Source organism: Caenorhabditis remanei, chromosome I (assembly GCF_010183535.1).
Source record: "Caenorhabditis remanei strain PX506 chromosome I, whole genome shotgun sequence".
NCBI classification, from domain to species: Eukaryota; Metazoa; Nematoda; class Chromadorea; order Rhabditida; family Rhabditidae; genus Caenorhabditis; species Caenorhabditis remanei.
Genome location: NC_071328.1, coordinates 9,197,046 through 9,214,148, shown reverse-complemented (window position 1 = coordinate 9,214,148; position 17,103 = coordinate 9,197,046). Strand labels below are relative to the sequence as shown.

General features: G+C 37.5%; 8 protein-coding genes across 8 annotated transcripts; 4 read left to right on the top strand and 4 right to left on the bottom strand.

The window, feature by feature from the left end:
* Positions 1 to 816: 816 nt before the first annotated feature.
* GCK72_001913 (uncharacterized protein) lies at positions 817 to 1,590 on the bottom strand (the record flags this gene model as incomplete). Its single annotated transcript, XM_003114583.2, has 1 exon — positions 817 to 1,590. The coding sequence occupies one exon, from the start codon at positions 1,588 to 1,590 to the stop codon at positions 817 to 819; it is 774 nt and encodes a 257-aa protein (XP_003114631.2).
* Positions 1,591 to 2,587: 997 nt separating this feature from the next.
* Positions 2,588 to 4,217, top strand: GCK72_001912 (uncharacterized protein; the record flags this gene model as incomplete). The annotated part of the gene is made up of 8 exons (XM_053723178.1): positions 2,588 to 2,603; positions 2,899 to 3,024; positions 3,070 to 3,272; positions 3,318 to 3,476; positions 3,519 to 3,630; positions 3,673 to 3,821; positions 3,870 to 3,933; positions 3,985 to 4,217. The coding sequence occupies 8 exons, from the start codon at positions 2,588 to 2,590 to the stop codon at positions 4,215 to 4,217; spliced, it is 1,062 nt and encodes a 353-aa protein (XP_053591823.1).
* Positions 4,218 to 5,072: 855 nt separating this feature from the next.
* Positions 5,073 to 7,067, bottom strand: GCK72_001911 (uncharacterized protein; the record flags this gene model as incomplete). The annotated part of the gene is made up of 9 exons (XM_003114777.2): positions 5,073 to 5,359; positions 5,508 to 5,648; positions 5,728 to 5,883; positions 5,937 to 6,071; positions 6,146 to 6,239; positions 6,283 to 6,381; positions 6,488 to 6,607; positions 6,660 to 6,797; positions 6,954 to 7,067. 9 exons carry the CDS (start codon positions 7,065 to 7,067, stop codon positions 5,073 to 5,075), a joined length of 1,284 nt encoding a protein of 427 aa, XP_003114825.2.
* Positions 7,068 to 7,557: 490 nt separating this feature from the next.
* Positions 7,558 to 9,777, bottom strand: GCK72_001910 (uncharacterized protein; the record flags this gene model as incomplete). Its single annotated transcript, XM_053723177.1, has 8 exons — positions 7,558 to 7,713; positions 8,010 to 8,053; positions 8,158 to 8,257; positions 8,358 to 8,654; positions 8,939 to 9,023; positions 9,079 to 9,206; positions 9,250 to 9,420; positions 9,739 to 9,777. 8 exons carry the CDS (start codon positions 9,775 to 9,777, stop codon positions 7,558 to 7,560), a joined length of 1,020 nt encoding a protein of 339 aa, XP_053591822.1.
* Positions 9,778 to 10,144: 367 nt separating this feature from the next.
* GCK72_001909 (uncharacterized protein) lies at positions 10,145 to 11,221 on the top strand (the record flags this gene model as incomplete). The annotated part of the gene is made up of 5 exons (XM_003114651.2): positions 10,145 to 10,261; positions 10,317 to 10,482; positions 10,531 to 10,655; positions 10,699 to 11,022; positions 11,066 to 11,221. The coding sequence occupies 5 exons, from the start codon at positions 10,145 to 10,147 to the stop codon at positions 11,219 to 11,221; spliced, it is 888 nt and encodes a 295-aa protein (XP_003114699.2).
* Positions 11,222 to 11,471: 250 nt separating this feature from the next.
* Positions 11,472 to 12,719, top strand: GCK72_001908 (uncharacterized protein; the record flags this gene model as incomplete). The annotated part of the gene is made up of 5 exons (XM_003115105.2): positions 11,472 to 11,497; positions 11,549 to 11,689; positions 11,740 to 12,241; positions 12,289 to 12,645; positions 12,693 to 12,719. The coding sequence occupies 5 exons, from the start codon at positions 11,472 to 11,474 to the stop codon at positions 12,717 to 12,719; spliced, it is 1,053 nt and encodes a 350-aa protein (XP_003115153.2).
* Positions 12,720 to 13,469: 750 nt separating this feature from the next.
* Positions 13,470 to 13,922, top strand: GCK72_001907 (uncharacterized protein; the record flags this gene model as incomplete). Its single annotated transcript, XM_053723176.1, has 3 exons — positions 13,470 to 13,520; positions 13,566 to 13,657; positions 13,727 to 13,922. The coding sequence occupies 3 exons, from the start codon at positions 13,470 to 13,472 to the stop codon at positions 13,920 to 13,922; spliced, it is 339 nt and encodes a 112-aa protein (XP_053591821.1).
* A 2,889-nt stretch (positions 13,923 to 16,811) lies between these two features.
* On the bottom strand, positions 16,812 to 17,103 carry GCK72_001906 (uncharacterized protein; the record flags this gene model as incomplete). The annotated part of the gene is made up of 2 exons (XM_003114785.2): positions 16,812 to 16,982; positions 17,029 to 17,103. The coding sequence occupies 2 exons, from the start codon at positions 17,101 to 17,103 to the stop codon at positions 16,812 to 16,814; spliced, it is 246 nt and encodes an 81-aa protein (XP_003114833.2).

The window sequence follows — 17,103 nt, the reverse complement described above, 5'->3', positions numbered from 1 at the left end:
ATGCAGACGTCTATAAGATCTTTGATAGCATTTATCACAGTGAATTAATCTGAAACAGTTTTCAGTTCCTGACAAACCTGTTTTCAAGTTCTATCAAACATTTATTTATTCTATGAACTTTAACTTTCAAAATTCCACTGTCTTTCCATGTTTTTGCAGCAAATTTTTGTGAAAACTCGTCTTCATTTTTATATTCACAAGAATATCATTCACTGGTCAATATCCAACCTTCGAACTTCACATAATTACAGTACCGCTCAAAAGTATATTAAGTTTTGGTTTTTTCAGTTGAAAAGGTCCAACTTTGAGACTGTTTTATGGTAATACTGGTTGAACCATCGAATAGATTTTTTAAAAGTAGAGTTCCATTTTTGTTGTTGACAACTTTTTTGTACGAAAACTCTCTAGAGAGTTATGGTTATTTTTAGACGACAGCTCAAAAATCGAACTATTTTGCCCTGAAATGGGTCGATTTGAGGGAGAAATTACTTTGTCGATACGTAACTCTTTGGGGAGTGTCCGTACAAAAAAGTTGCCAACTACAAAAATGAAGATCTACTTTTGATCTGTACGATCCATTAACAATCTACTTGATGGTACAATCAGTATTACCATGACACAGTCTCAAAGTTGGGCGTTTTCAACTGAAAAAGGCAAAACTTAATATACTTTTGAGCGGTACTGTATATCTCTCTTCCAATGCGTAAGGTGCTGCGAACATCGCTTTCAAGAAACCATTTATTAATTACAGTAATACAAAACCATATTCAAGGCAACCGGAAACACAAGAAAAAGGGCAATGAACAAGAAAGTAGATTAAAATTCTTGGTAGAATGGAGACAAAGAAGTAGGATTCATGGCTCCGAAGTATACCAATTGAAGAGAAGCCACGGCGTCTTCCTTCGAACAGTGCCCACCTGATCCATTCTGAATTTCATATTTCAGATGAGTGGAAGTCAACTGACGTAGAGATGGACGTCTTCCGTTGACAGAATACAAAATAGATGTGTCGATTACATTGTCGTGAATGATTCCCAACGCTTTCAGATCTCCATTCAATGCATGTCCCACGAGAATGGACTGTTCATTGATATAATCGAAGATCTTCTCGCGAATCGATTCGATGGTTTCTGTCGCATATTTGAAATGTTCCAGGGTGAGTCCAGAGTATTTAGTGACACAGTCATGCACTGCATCTTTCGGTTTCACGATGGCGTCGATTACAGTAGCTCCAAAACAGTCAACTACAGTAACCCGACCCACCGCTTGGCCATGACTTGTGTAGACGGACTCGACATCCAATGCGTACATTTTTCCAGACATATTCCAGTTGGATCCTGTCACTTTTGGAGCTCTCTTGAATTTCTTCAAATTTTCCATTGGATGTTGATTGTGAATATGAAATCTGTACATCATTCCATTTGAATCTTTGCAAACATATTTTGAGTTCGAGATTCTCTGTAATCCATCGTTTTCTACTTGAAAACTAGATCGGCATCGTATGCACACTCGGATCAAGTCGTTTTCTGCATAGAACATCTTCGTGTTCTTCTCGTAAACACTTGGCTGAATGTAGACTTGATCGCCCATTGGTACAGGGTATCCGTATTCAAATAGTTGATTCTGAGTTAGAAGGAATCTTCCAATGAACTCCGTTTGATGGTGGAGAAAACGTATAGTTGTTGAATGATGAAGTGAAAGAACAGACGAATGGAATATAATGAACAACTGAAGTAATTAAAGAAAATTTAGAAATTTAAATAAAACAACTCACCATTTTGTGCAATAATTCCTGCTTGAATTCTGGTAGCCTCGAGTTCAGTGTAAGAAGACATTGAATAGTTAAATGGAATCATTATTTTTAGAGAAATGTAGAAGAGGTAGATTAGATATTACTCAAAATGAGATATGTATGAGACCGTTTATGGTCCCATATTCTCAGAACGCAGGTCATTTGACTCAAAGCTTTGCTGCGTACTCAGTCCTTAGATAAGGTAGGATGTGAAGATGATGTTCCTACTTTAAAGGTGCCGACAAGAAAAATATATTTCTCATGATAGATAAAAAACAGATTATTGATTCATCATAGATTTTTTAAACAAAATTTTTCTGCGAAGTTTAACCCGTGTCTCCATAACTGAAATTGTGCTATTCTCACATGGGAAACTATTTTGGTTATTGACTTTTTCACAAAAAGGATTCAATTCGACTGTCTGAGAATTCTGACACTCTGAAAATATAATCTGTCTCATAAATTTTCCAAATTGGAATAAAAACCTTTCAGAAATGTTCCCTGTGTCTTCCATTAATTCACACTGAAATTCCAATAATGGTTTCTGATAGAAGAGAATAACTTCAAATTCTATATATTGATCTGTCTCTTTCCTATACTCACTCCAATCACCTATTTCTTCTGATCCGTCATTCTTCTCTTCTAAAAAGTGAAAGAGAGAGAAATGACCCAGAAACAACTCTCACTTATTCTTTCTTCGTCTTTCTGCGTCTTTACAGAAATAAGTCATTCTAATTAGTGATCAGTAACATATTCTCATAGAAACCCCCTTTATTTTGGATACTGAAAAAAAAGATGGCGAGGTTTTCAGGTGAGTAAACTAAACGAAAATCTGCAAAACGAATTCTAATTTAACTCTGTTTGGGTTTCTTGACAATCCATTTTTGCTTTTCAAAAGTATAGTTTTTACAGTAACCCGCTCATCATCTCATATCATATTTATCGTCGTATCTACCTATATTCTATTTCTATTCAATCTTTCAAAAAATCATTTGCAACCGGCAGACCGGCCAGCAACTTATATGAAAAAGAGTGTTTTTCATCAATCTGGTTCGTCTTTCCATTTTCTTTTTCCAGAATCCATTAATTGAAATGATGTTTTCCAGGGAACGAAGCATCTCTTGAAAACTGTCCATGGCATGTGACTTCTGTGGAAAATGTGATAGATGATGTAGAGATTCTGGAGAAGTCTGAGAAGAAATACATATTTTCGGATCTGGGATACAGTCATGGTAATTTAATTTCTCTTCTCTCTGGATCATTATCAAATTCCTCAGGTCTTGGAAATCTAATGTTCCAATTGGCTGGTCTTTATTCAATTTCTCAAGAGTCTAGAGCAATTCTTCTGATTCCAATGTCAACTTCTCTTCGAAGAGCGTTCGATTTTCAGAAGAATTTTAATAATTCCATACAATTTGTTGATGCAAAAGTGGCAAAAAGACTATCGAACGACCTTGAACCGACTAGAATCACGATGACGGTTTGCTTCATTTTATCTTGAAACAGTTCTTAAGCAGTCTTTCAGAGTTGCTGCTCTTACCGTAATCTAACTGCAATTCTCTTCAATAACAATCGGAAAATTGAGAAAATTGATGGATACTTTCAAAATTTCCGATATTTTCATCCAGAATCTGAGAAAACAATGAAGAAATTGTTCACGTTTGTGGATCCCGTCAGGAAATTGGTGGGTATTATATAAGAATGAAAGAGAAATACTCTATTTCAGGTTGATGAATTTCTGGAGAATGTTGGAATTTCATTGACAGTTCGAAGTGCGAGAATGATTGAAACAAACGTGGCGAACGATGATCAAGCATTCGAAATGCCCGAAGAAGACGGTTGGTTCGCATGTAATACATATTAATAATTCCATTTTCCAGCATTCGCCAAAACAATGATTGTGGGTGTTCATATTCGTCATGGAATGGATATTTCAATGAATTCAAGAAATCGAAAACATGGACACGTGGATACACCAATCGAGTATTACAAACGAGCTATTGAGCAAATATCTAATGTTTATGAGAATGTTAGTTGAGTTCACAGAGGGGAGAAAGAATATTCTATCAGATTTCAGGTTGCCTTTGTGATATGTTCTGATGACGTTGCATGGGCAAGAAGGAATTTAAAACTGGGAAAAGGTACGCATACAGTTATCCATTTGTATCTCTCATTTCATTCCATTTTTTCAGAAACCGCTCACTTCTTCTGTACGGGACCACGAGAAGTTGATATGGCGATATTATCATCATGTGATAGTGTTATCATCTCCACTGGAACGTTCGGTTGGTGGAGTGCCTATTTGAATGTGAATGCAACTCCAGATATTTACTATTACAAACACTGGCCTGCTCCCGGTTCCGTGATGGAGAAGATGACTAACAAGTCAGAATATTTCATGAAATCATGGACTGCATTGGAATAATCTTGAAATGATCTCTAAAAAGTTGAAACACCCGAAACTTATCGGTGATTTATGACAGGAAAACTTAAAAATAAACTTGTAAACATTGAAACGAAGCAAACGGGAGCAACAAAACTACGATTTTCTAATACATAAATAAAAAGGCACACGGTCTTCGAAACCTCCAATCTAGGCAAACAAACTCATACTGACGCAAAACGCGTGAACAAAGTTTTTGATCTGAACATTCGGCGGGAAGCAAATTTTTAGCACTGAAAACCTTATTTTCAGCCGTTCTCGAAAAAAAAAATTGTTTCATAAATGTGCGATGAAAAATGGATAGAGCGTCCAAAATGCTACACATTGAGCTTAAAAACATGAAATTATGTCATGAACGGAAATTGTTACTCCTCTTTTTGTGATTTTCAGCAAAATAGGCTTTATCTCATGATCCATACACGTTTTTCATATTTTTTAAAGTTTGCTGGCACAAAGACACACCTATTCACAATTTAAGGAGCGAAAATTATCCTAGAAACTCTTTGGTTCAGTAGAAAAACCTAATTTTATGAAAAACTGCGTCGCGAGGAGCAGAAGCACTGAGACATTATATATTTTTCTGGTTTTGTGTTTAAATGATAGATACTGATCCGGTCTATCACTTTTTCATAGAGTTTTTCGAGAAAAAATTCCACACTCTGAAAAAACTTCAAAAAACCGCGTTTTCAGTACAAAAATTCGCGAAATTTTTTTTGGAAATTTTTGGTGTGTTGCAACTGCGCTCTTTTGGACTTGGGTCAGGTTTTCTGCGAATTGGAAGTTTCGAAGACCGTGAGGCACCACATAACGAAAATGAGAATTTAAAACCCAAAAAATTTAATGTTGGGTCCATTGAATACTCTTCAGATCAATGCCTTCTTGTACCATTTCCCAAAGTGGACTCAGTTCACGAAGACGATTTGTTTCACGAATACACAATTCAACGGTATGCTTGACCTCTTCTTCTGTTGTGAATCTACCCAATCCGAATCGAATTGACGAGTGAGCCAAATCTTCTTCTGATCCGATTGCACGGAGAACGTATGATGGTTCCAAGGAAGCCGATGTGCACGCACTTCCAGATGACAATGCAATTGATTTCAGAGCCATAAGAAGAGATTCACCTGTAAAAACAGTTTATGCACCCAACCATAGTCTTAACTTTCTATTCTAAAACCCTTACCGGATTTTCATTCTCGCAAAACTTTGCTGCTGAAACTACTATGTTCCAGTGTTTTAAAAATCAGATCTGTTTCTAAACTTCAAACAAACCTTCAACATAAGCGAACGATAGATTGACACAGCCTGGATAGGCATGCTTCGGATCTCCGTTTCGAATAATATGTGGCAATTTATCACTGATTCCATCGATGAGCATACGAGATAACCGTTCGACATGAGCTTTATCCATTTCTGTAATTTTCAAAATTATTTGGAAACGAACTGTGAGCGTTTAGCAAAAAAGTTCAATTTTTGAATTATTCGTGCGTACCCATTTCTTTATCTGCAATTCGAGCAGCTTCTCCAAGGCCAATACACAGTGGAGCAGCTACTGTTCCTGATCGAAGTCCTCTTTCTTGCCCACCTCCAGACATTTGAGCTTCAATACGAACACGTGGGCGACGACGAACGTAGAGAGCTCCGGCACCTGAACAAATCCGAATGAAGTACAAAGTTATAATACGGTATTCAAGAAGTTACCTTTCGGTCCGTAGATTTTGTGTCCGGAAATCGACATTAAGTCAATTTTCAAGTAATTAACATCGATTGGCACTTTTCCAGTGGCTTGAGCAGCATCTGTATGGAAGTATACCCCTTTTGAGCGACACAGTTCACCTGGAATGAATTCATATGTTGCAGACAAATCGCAATGAAAAGATCAGAGTACTCGGTTAGACACTCGAACTTACCAATTTGCTTGATCGGCTGAACAACACCGATCTCATTGTTGACGAACATAATTGACACGAGACAAGTTTCAGATGTGATTGATTGTTCAAGTTGCTGAACAAAAAGTTCTGGATGAAACAACAATTCGAGTTCTCACCTCCATATCAACCATTCCCCCTTTGTCAACTGGCAAGTAAGTTACTTTGAATCCCTCATTTTCCAAATAACGGCACGAATCCAAAACACATTTGTGTTCCTGGAAACCGTTTACATTTAGAAAATATTAAATAACAATTATCATCATCTAAACCAGATTTTTAGAAAACATCCAAACAAAGGAACAAAATGTTTTTAGAACTAACAGTTTGCAGTGTGATTATATGGTTTTTGCCAGATTGTTTTCGGAACTTTGCGACTCCTTTGATTGCCAAATTATTCGATTCAGTGGCTCCAGATGTGAAGACAATGTCACGAGGATCTGCCTGGAATCACAAAAAAACAAACTTCTAAAGTATTTCAGGGATTCGTTTTCACCTTGATAAGATCTGCTATATATTTTCTTGCAGCTTCAACGCCTTCCTCAGCTTTCCATCCGTAGGAATGAGTTCTTGAGTGAGGATTTCCAAAGTCATTGATCATGTAAGGAAGCATTGCATCTACCACGCGAGGATCCTAGGAAAATCACATTTGATGAAACTGAATATATACTGAGAAGTTTGCAATCGAAATTTTCAAAACAGATCATGGAGTTTTAACTTTATGAAGATGATTATGAACTTTTGAATGAGAAAATTTTCAGTAAATCAGAGTTTCTCGTTGAACTCTTACCATTGGAGAGGTAGCCTGTACATCCAAATAAATGGGCTGTGGAGCTCCTGGCTCGATCTTCGAAGCCATTGTACGTTGAGCAATCGCCCGAAATAAGAATCGTCCTTTCAGCATTTTGGGTTACTATAAACTTGAGAAGTGAATAGGAAAACGCACAAGGCGAAGTAAAAAATTATCGGTTTCTCAAACCAAAACATTTTTCCAATGAAAAAAATTTCAAACAATCATTGTGCAAACTTTTTGCGATTTATAAGGATGATTGTGGTTTTGTTGTTGGAGGATGAAGAGCGGAGAGATGGTGGAGAACAAGGTAATTTCGGACAAAAAAGAAAGTTAAAATTAGAAGAAAAACGGCTTGATCGATTGGAACGAATGGAATTTTAGATTTACACAAAGAAAATCCTAGAATAGAACTTTGCAGTGAATTTTTTCTCAGGAAAAGAGGCACTTTTGTGGTACGTGGGGAGAGAATTTCAAAAGCGGGAAGAGTGAAGATTTTAAGCCAATTTTCGGAGCAATAAAAGAGAAAAAAAGAACGGAAGAGAAAAATAGGAACGATCAACAGAAAAAAGAAAAACGAAGGGAAAGAAAGAGGAATAAGGAATTAAGCGCCGTCAATTTTGGCATCAGACGATTGAGAAGAAGCAGAATTAGATGCACCCGGTCCATCAGCTTGATCACTGCCATTGGTACGACCACTTGCCTCAACAACTGGGTGGAAGTATTCGTGAGCCATTGCTTCTTGAGCGGTCAAGCGTTCCTAAAAATTTCAAAGAATACTAAAAAATTAAAGAAGTATATAACGAAATTGCTTCTAGATTCAAAATACATTGTTCTGATTTTATCATAATTGTGGCCCGGGCTCAAGGCTCGGATGTTGGGGCCAATATTCAAAATTCAAACTTTTCGAATTTTTTTTCGCGAAAATTTTGACGAGATTCAGGTACTGAATAATCATCAGGAACTTTCACATTTTTTAATTTAAAAAAATTGATACTTTTTTTGAAGCCGGGCCTTGAAAACAATGGGTTTTATAAAAATTTTCAATTTTCTTACAGCATGATCGTAACGTAGAAGTTTGTCGAGGAAATCGAGAGCCTCTGGAGTAACCAAGTGTTGATTTTCAGCGTGGATGAATCTGAAAACTAATTTTACTGCGGTTCATCTACTCAAAAGTACCTTTCCCAGCGTTTTCTTGAGTGACGTCCGAGAATATCGTTGAAACGTGGATCAAGATCGATGTGATATCTCGCGATGTACTCATAAAGCTCGTCGGTTCCCAATACCTTGGCGATGCGCACAAGCTGAAAATAAATATTTCAGAAAGATGTTCTTGATGAAAAATTATTAGAAAGAGTATGAAGACAAACGAAGAAAAACACTAATTGAAGAACAAGTGCGTACCTGATCATAATTATCGTGTCCATGGAAGAACGGCTCTTTTCTGAAGATCATGCTGGCCAACATACATCCCAAACTCCACATATCCAAGGAATAATCGTAGCATTGGTAGTCAACGAGAAGTTCTGGTCCTTTGAAATATCTTGAAGCGACACGGACATTGTAATCTTGTCTTGGATGGTAGAATTCGGCCAATCCCCAATCTATCAGTCGTAGTTCCCGTTTCTCCGCATCAATCATAACATTGTGCGGTTTCACGTCTCTGTGCATAATTCCTTGAGAGTGGCAAAAGTCAAGAGCCTGAAAGAGAAAGACTTTGAAAATTTTACAGAAAAAAGTGTTTTATTTTCGGATCAGTAACTCGGAGTAAGTTTTATACCAAAGTTGCTACAAAAAGCAAAAACGACAAATCTGCGGCGGCCAAAGTTGATTTGTAGATTTGCAGGTTTTCAGTTATGAGTTATTGCTCATCTTTAATTTTTAACTGCGAAACCTGCAAAACCTGCAAATCTACAAATCAACTTTGGCTGCCGCAGATTTGCCGTTGTAGCAACTTTGGACGCACCATTATAATCAAAATCTACCTTTAAAAGCTCGTAGAGATAATAGCGAATGTCGAAGTCGCTGAGCGTCTGATAAAGCTGCTTGAAGTCCGAGTTGTTGACATGTCTGAAAAATTTAGTAATACAAATAATTTAGAAGGTCAGAATGAAAAGAAACTCACTCGAATATGAGCGCTGGGGTCCTAGAGATGGGATCTTTCACAACATCGAGCAGAGTAATGATATTAGTTCCACCTCGCAAATTTTCCAGAATTTTGATCTCACGCTTGATCTTCTTCTTTTTCACTGGCTGAAAATTCGTATTTTACAAAATCAAAAAGAACAAAACAAACCTTGAGAATTTTGACAACAACTTTTTCGTCAGTGCTCATCTTGAACCCTTCGAATACCTCCGAATACTTTCCGCGTCCCAACTTGCGAACCAGCTGATAATCATCAATTTGACCCCATTCTATCATGTGAGCCTCATAGTCCCAGTACTCGCGAGGTCTCGATGGATTAATCTGGAAAAATAGAGCTAATTTGCACTTAGAATGAAACTTGATTTTAAAAAATCAATAATACATTTGGGAAAACAATTTTTCATTCTTTACTTGTTTTTCTGTACATGAAAACGGAAATTGAACAACATTATTTTAACGCCAGGCTTAACTCTACATCACTGCTCGTTCCAGCAGCGGATACATACACTAAATTAAACAGTGCTTTCAAATTACGAGTTTTCTTTACTGTCACTGATGACTCACCAGACAGCTCGGCGCACATTATTTTTTACATTTCTAAGTGATCACATGTATTTAAAAGCAAACTTATCAACTCACCTCGGCGTAGACCCTCGCCCGGCTAGGAATCGGAGGCATTTCCCAAGAATTACGGATCTGAAACACTAGAAGTTTTACAACGTTATAGCGACAATAGTTTTTGGTAATATGTGACGAAACCTGACTTCTCAGTTACTTTATTTTATTTTTGTACCGAAAACGTGAAAAACACCGAAAATCCGATAAATTGAATAAATCACGGCAAATTTTTAAAAACGTGCAAAGGATTGAAAAGTGTATGCCGGAGCGAGAGGGTGCAGAGAAAAAACCAAGTGAGAGAATCGTCGTGGCGAGATATCCTTCTTGTGAAAGTGTATGCGCCTTTAAATTTGTCATCATTGGCATCAGCGCGCATTTCCTTTTCTCACTATTTCTTTTTTTTCAATTTTCACGGTCTTTTCCAGCCATGAATCCTAGATTCTACTTTGAAATGCGTGTTTCAAAATGCTATTTACAGGTAGTTATGCTTCCAGCCACTCATTTCCACCGATTAGCACGGCATTTGAACCTACAATCAAGCCGAGTGAGTTTAAATTGATCTTTCTGAAAGCAAATCTTCATCCTCTACTGGTTTTAAGAACACCTGGGTACTGAGACGTGTGTTTCAACCAGAAGTGACGCCTCCAGGTGGTATTCAAAAGAATCCAAACGATTTTCACGATTATCAGAAGTACGAAGTCGTTGAATTTGAAACACAAAAGCCCGCCGGCCCTATCAAAGTTATTCTACTCCAGGACGTTGAAGGTGTGTTTCCAATAAAGGTCTACATATAAAGAACAACATTTTTTGAAGGTATTGGGCACCAATTCGATGTAGTTAGTGTGGACCGAACTCTTGCACGAAAAGACTTGCTTCTCTCCAAAAAAGCTGTATATGCATCACCTTTTGATCTGAAACACTATGCTGATATGAAAACGGTGAGTTTTTTTCCTATTTTTTGTAAATTATTTCAATTTTCAGCGAATGGCTGATGAATTGGCCTCCCGTATCAGGATTCCATATGAGCTGAAAGTTGTTGGCAGAGATTTACAAAAAATGGTTGTGCCAGTCAAAGTTAACATGGAAAACGAATGGACAATCGACAAAAAACTTGTCAAGAGTTCTCTTCGTCAAATGGGTGTTTTTGTAGCCGAAAATACAATATTTCTTGCCTCAAAACCCATTTCTGGACCGAATTTCGACATTGAAGCCAAATTATTCCGATTTTATATTGTCGTAAACCAACAGTATATTGTACCGATGTTAGGAAGAATTACACATATTTCGGTGGATGAATCCAAACAGGTAGATTAATGATTTTTTTAAAAAGTAAACGTATTATTTGAAGATGATTTCACCTGCCCTGACAACACCTCGCGACGAAGAACTGGCTCGATACCACATTCGTAAAGAATTCCCACTGTACAGTAAAAGCAACGATTCCACTGAAGATTTCCCTGTTTTTGAGCATATGAAGGAACATGCCCCGACAACATCACAATAAATTCGTGGGGCTGGATCGGATTTACTTATAAATATTTTTGTATTAAATCAGGCTAGAGATTAGTGACACTTTATTGTTTTTATTGTTGTTCTTTTTTGTTACAAAGAAAATTTTCTCAATTGTTTCTCTAGTTTTACTATTCTCGGTTACCGGTTCTGATACCGATATATTTCTATTATCAGATTTGATCTCTCTTGATATACATATAATCGCCCTTTTCAGACTATTAGCATCTCCACAACTCGTCAAAATGGTTCAAGAAAGCACAATGATTTGGTATGTTCCTAAAATAAATTTACCTTCAACCGCAAAATGTTTATTATTCAGTGTCGACAATTCTGAGTGGATGCGAAACGGTGATTTTCAACCAACTCGTCTTCAGTCGCAACAAGACGCTGTCAATCTTGTCACACAATGTAAATTGCGCGCTAATCCGGAGAATGCAGTCGGAATTCTTTCCATGGCAGAGTATGTTCATAAAAAGTAGTTCACAAATCGGGAGATCCCACATTTTTCAGTAGCGTTCAAGTGTTGTCCAGTCTCTCAACAGAACAAGGTCGCCTAATGATGAAGACTCACTCTATCGAGCCATATGGAAAATGCAATTTCATCGCCGGAATCAAAATTGCTCATCTGGCTCTCAAGCATCGTCAAAATCGTAATCACAAAATGCGCGTTGTGCTTTTCATCGGGTCACCTCTCGAGGATATTGATACTGCTGAATTAACGAAAATTGGCAAGAAAATGAAAAAGGAAAAAGTACTCTGCGATGTTGTAATGTTCGGTGACAATGATACTGATGGACATGAGAAATTCTCGGCGTTTGTGGATACTTTGAATGGAAAAGAAGGAACGGGATCCTCGCTTGTTGTTGTTCCGACTGGATCTTCTCTCACTGACGCTTTGATGCAATCTAGCGTTTGCAAAAACGAGGACGGTCAGGCAGCTTTCGGAGCCGGTGGAGGTGGTGCTGACAACGCATTCGGAATGGACGTGGACAATGATCCAGATTTGGCTTTGGTATGAAAATGTGATATTGTTTTTCTATTTAATGTTCCATATTTAAGGCTCTTCGCGTTTCGATGGAAGAAGAACGTGCTCGTCAAGCAGCTGCTGCAGCCGCCAATGGAGGCGCAGCAGCTGATTCTGGTGCTGATCAAGAGATTGCTGCCGCGGCAGCAGTTCCATTCGAGGAAATGGATATGGGCGCAATGACCGAAGAGCAACAGTTGGAATGGGCACTTCGTCTCTCAATGCAAGAAAATGCTCCATCGACTGAACAACCACAGGCCCAACAAGAAGAACAAATGGATGTCGATGGCGCCGGTGCTGCTCCCGTTGCCGATGAAGGAAATCTTGATGATTTGTTGAACAACCCAGAGCTCCTTCAGCAAATTGTGGATGATTTGCCGTCTGGGACTGAGGTAGTTTGTAGAACATCAGAACTAATAAATCATCATTCAATTTTCAGGACAAGGACGACAAGGAGAAAAAGTAAACTGTACTCGCCATCGCTCAACAATTTTTCTGTGTGTCTATGTGAATCTTCCCGTTGTTTTATTGTATTTTAACCTATTTATTGATTTGTCAAGCTCTCCTTCTAGCCACAATCCAATCCATCCAAACTTTTGCTGCGTCAATATAATTTATTCCACCTTTCTCATACCTATTCTCTCCCATGTAAATCCCCAATCGATTTTATTTGAATATAAACATCTTGTGGCTCAAAAATCAAAGTATGCAAAATTTATTAAAATTACTAAATATCAATTTTAATTAGTAATAAGGTCATGGATCCTTTTTGTATTGTTTCAGATAATCTTCTAAACTCTTCACCATTTCGCTTGCTGACGGCAACTTTTGTAACTGAAAGTAATGAAACAGTATTACGTCGGTATTCGGGTAAACCATACCTCATAATTCTGTGCGAAATAGGCGCCGGCATACGCTCCGAGACCCATCGAGATGAGATGTGAGAAGAGACCCATGATTTGCTAAAAAAAAAACTATTATTATCTGTGGAAAATCAATTGTTTTGAAAATTCGGAATAAAACATTATGAGCGATTTAGTAAGAAGAATGATTGATGCAAAAAACATGAAACAAATTCAAGATGGCAAACCAAAAACGTAGAAAAGAAAAAATGATGATGGCCGGCTTGTTGTGCAAACGCGCCCCTTTGAGAACTCACTCTTTTTCGAAGTACTTTTCGGTTCATCTATCAGTTTTTTTGCAGAAAACTACAGAAATGGCTGAAAACAAAAATTTAGAAGAGCTCTTCAAGGATAGATATTCAGAGGTTCGAGTTTGGTCGATAATTAAAGCCAACTGTGTAAATTTTCAGAAAGATGAACGATATAAGACAATGGCAGACACAGGATTCGAGAAAGTGATTGTGGTTCATCCATGGGATCCCAGAAGGAACAATAACTACAGGTTAGTTTTAAATAAAATGTCATGAAAGTTTTTATATCTATATCCTTAATCACCCTTCTTCATTTTCAGAAACCGAGGTGGATTCAATTCTGGCGGTGGACGCGGAGATGGTGGTGGTGGATATAGAAATCAGAATCGAGGAGGATGGGCTCCACGTGGTGGTGGATATCGTGGGAGAGGAGGTGGATGGCAAGATCGAGGAGGTCAACGACAACCATGGAGGGGAGGAGGTAATATATGTATTTCAAAAATGAAGAGTAAATAAAATAAAAGAGAGGAAGAGAGTTAGTTCACCGTATTTTTGAACACTTCACAGTCTCCCAGACTCCGAGAAAGAACTGCAAGGAAATTTTTGATCTACCTCATGAAACGAATAATTTGAGAAATTAGCAGGTCTAGAACATTATTTCTTTAATTTTTAGCGTAAAGCTCAAGGTCGGAAGTAAGAAAATTTCAGTTTTAGAATTATTCTGAATGCATTATCCACCCATTCAATCCAAAAAATCCTGGTTTTATATATTATTTCCGGTCGAAATGGCAATTTTTTTATTTGATTTCGGAAAAATCTACGGGATTTGTTCGTTTCTCAACATTATCAAACGAATGATATCTCAAAACGTGCTCCGGAGATTTCTTCACATTTCTGTAGGACGGTTTTTCAATTTGCTTATTAGTTTTCGAGAAATCGATCAATTTCTGAATTTTTTTCAGTTTTTTGTTATTTTCTCGAAAACTAATGAGCAAATTGAAAAACCGTCCTACAGAAATGTGTACAAATCTCCGGTGCACGTTTTGAGATATAATTCGTTGGATAATGTTGAGAAATGAACAAATCCCGTAGATTTTTCCGAAATCAAAATGAAAAATCACTGTTTCGACTTGAAATAATATCTGAAACCAGAATTTTTTGGTCTCAATGGGTGGATAATGCTCTCAGAATATTTTTAAAACTGAAATTTTCTTACTTCCGACCTTGAGCTTTACGCTAAAAATTAAAGAAATAATGTTCTAGACCTGCTAATTTCTCAAATTTTTCGTTTCATGAGGGTAGATCAAAAAATTCCTTGCAGTTCTTTTTCGGAGTCTGGGAGACTGTGCACTTATATTTAACTTACCTTTTTTAAAACGGCGACTTATTAAATGAGTTGGTGTGTGTTTCAATCCGATAGTTCTATACAAATTCCTATAATTTCAGATCGCCGACGACAGCACGATTAAATCATCGCAGCAACTGCTTAAATATCAATTATTGCAAAACATCTATGATTCCTATTTCTTTTCAACTCGTTCACACTCATTTTCTGAATCTCATTCTCAATTTTCTGCTTCAACATCTTGAATCTTGTATTACTTTTATTCTAGAATTCAGTTTTTCTGGATGCTCTCGTTCGTAATGTATCTATTTCAATGAACATCTTCAAAACAAAACGTCACTTTTAGAACCGAGACACAAACTCCAGCAAACTCCACTCTATCACACAATTCTCTCTCACTCGTCGTGATGCAAAATATTTCGCAATCGTATCACCAAAAAGCGTCCGCCCACTTAGAACATAGAGACTGAAGTATAAATATGAGAGGATTTTCAAAAGCGAAATTAAGAATATTCATACGAAATTCTAATAAAAATGGGCTTTTTCTCTCACGCTGCAATGCTCGGAGTCGGTTATTTCATTGGAAAATCTTACTGTTTCCGATACAGGGTAAGCACTTTTTGAAACCTTTTTGGAGAACTTTTCTAGAGAAAAGAGTTTCATGAAGGCCTTCCGAACTCTGAATTATATAATCTTTTGTAAAATCATTATTTTGTTCCAGGTGCACCAACTTCCAAATGAACCTGATGCATCTGAAATTTCTTTCCGAGTCGAAAGAAAAGAAGGACCGATGATTTGGGGAAATCCATGGTGGAACCATCATTATCATCATTGTCATCCACATCATCACCAACAAAACAATCAGAAGAATGGAGCAGAAACACAACAAGTTTCTCCTCAACAGAAGAAAAATTCGGAACTTTTGGAAGTGGAAGCAAGCCAATGAGAACTGGTTTAACTGACTCTTTATCTTGTGTACATTTTGAGTTTGCGAATAAAATCTGAACTTTTAAACTAGAGGTTTATTCATATTCCAATTCAGGAAAGAAATTTGAGATCATCGAAATACAGTGAAAGCTAGAAGCATGCTTCCATTTCTAGTTATATAATTTAGAACTCATCTAAAAACTTGAAAGTTCAAATCACATTGCAAATTCTGGGATTCTTTACTTATCGCCCCCCACATCAGTAGAGTCCCCCACGTTGAAATTTACATAGGAAGAGCCCCCCACCCCGTACAAAACAGGTGGGGGCTTTTTCCTCACGGCGGGGGCTCTACTTCTATTTCGGTGTGAAGCAATGACCCCCCCCCACCAGTACAAAGTGGGGGACGATTGTTCAAGAACCTGGTATTCATGACTTATCGCCCCCAACCCCCTAGAGCCCCCCACCGAGAGCGGAGTTGTAATTCTTACTGTTTATCTTTAGCTGTAATCATTTATTGAAAGCCCCCCACCATCGAACATCGGTTTCCCATTAATGACTTTAAAACCCCCATTGTTTAACAATAGACCCCCACTATTGAATTCCACACTGTGAATGAAATAAATGGAACCCCGTTTTCAGACTATAAGCTTGAACGTCATAAATATAAATTATGACGAAAATGCCTTTCTGGGTCTTTTTTCCTATGCCTGAAGATTCGGGTATAGTTGAATTATGTTGGACTCAATGATTCAGGGGTTTAAGTGAAAAAGAGAAAGGGGGGGGGGGGCTAATGTTCAATGAGTGGGGTGTCAATAATCAATCAGGTGGGGGGCTTTTCCCAGGTCCTTTTTGGGGGGTCATTCTTCAATATAGGGGGGGGGGGGGGCGAAAAGTAAATATACCCCAAATTCTTTCTACTTTGTAAAAACTTCTCTTCTCGTAGAGTTTGTCTAAATCTAGAAAGTATTGAAGAAAATCCAATAGGACGATAGTTTAGTATCTAGCTTGTGGATCCTCAATTTTTTTTCATCGCTTTCAGTTTTTTTTATGTGAAATGAAACGGTCGGAAGTTCATTTTGTAATTCGTCACATTATTTATTCACGATATTTTCAACTAAAAGTATAAACACTATTTAATTATCTTTCTTTTCAAATCCTTGATCTACGGCTGCCGAAACCGTCGGATGCTCTTGACAACATCTTGATTTCTGCCAGAATCCACAGTTTCCAGCATCTTTCTTCTCCACGTGGATGACGAATTCTTGAGTATTCGGATTAGCTGAATCTATCGGAAGTTGACGAACCTTAAGAATAATATATTTCCATTATGAAGAAGATGATTCAACTTACAGTAAATCCTTCGCTATATTGTTTTCCAATCCAGTATCCAACTCCAAGAACTACGGCATGAGTGAAGAAACACAT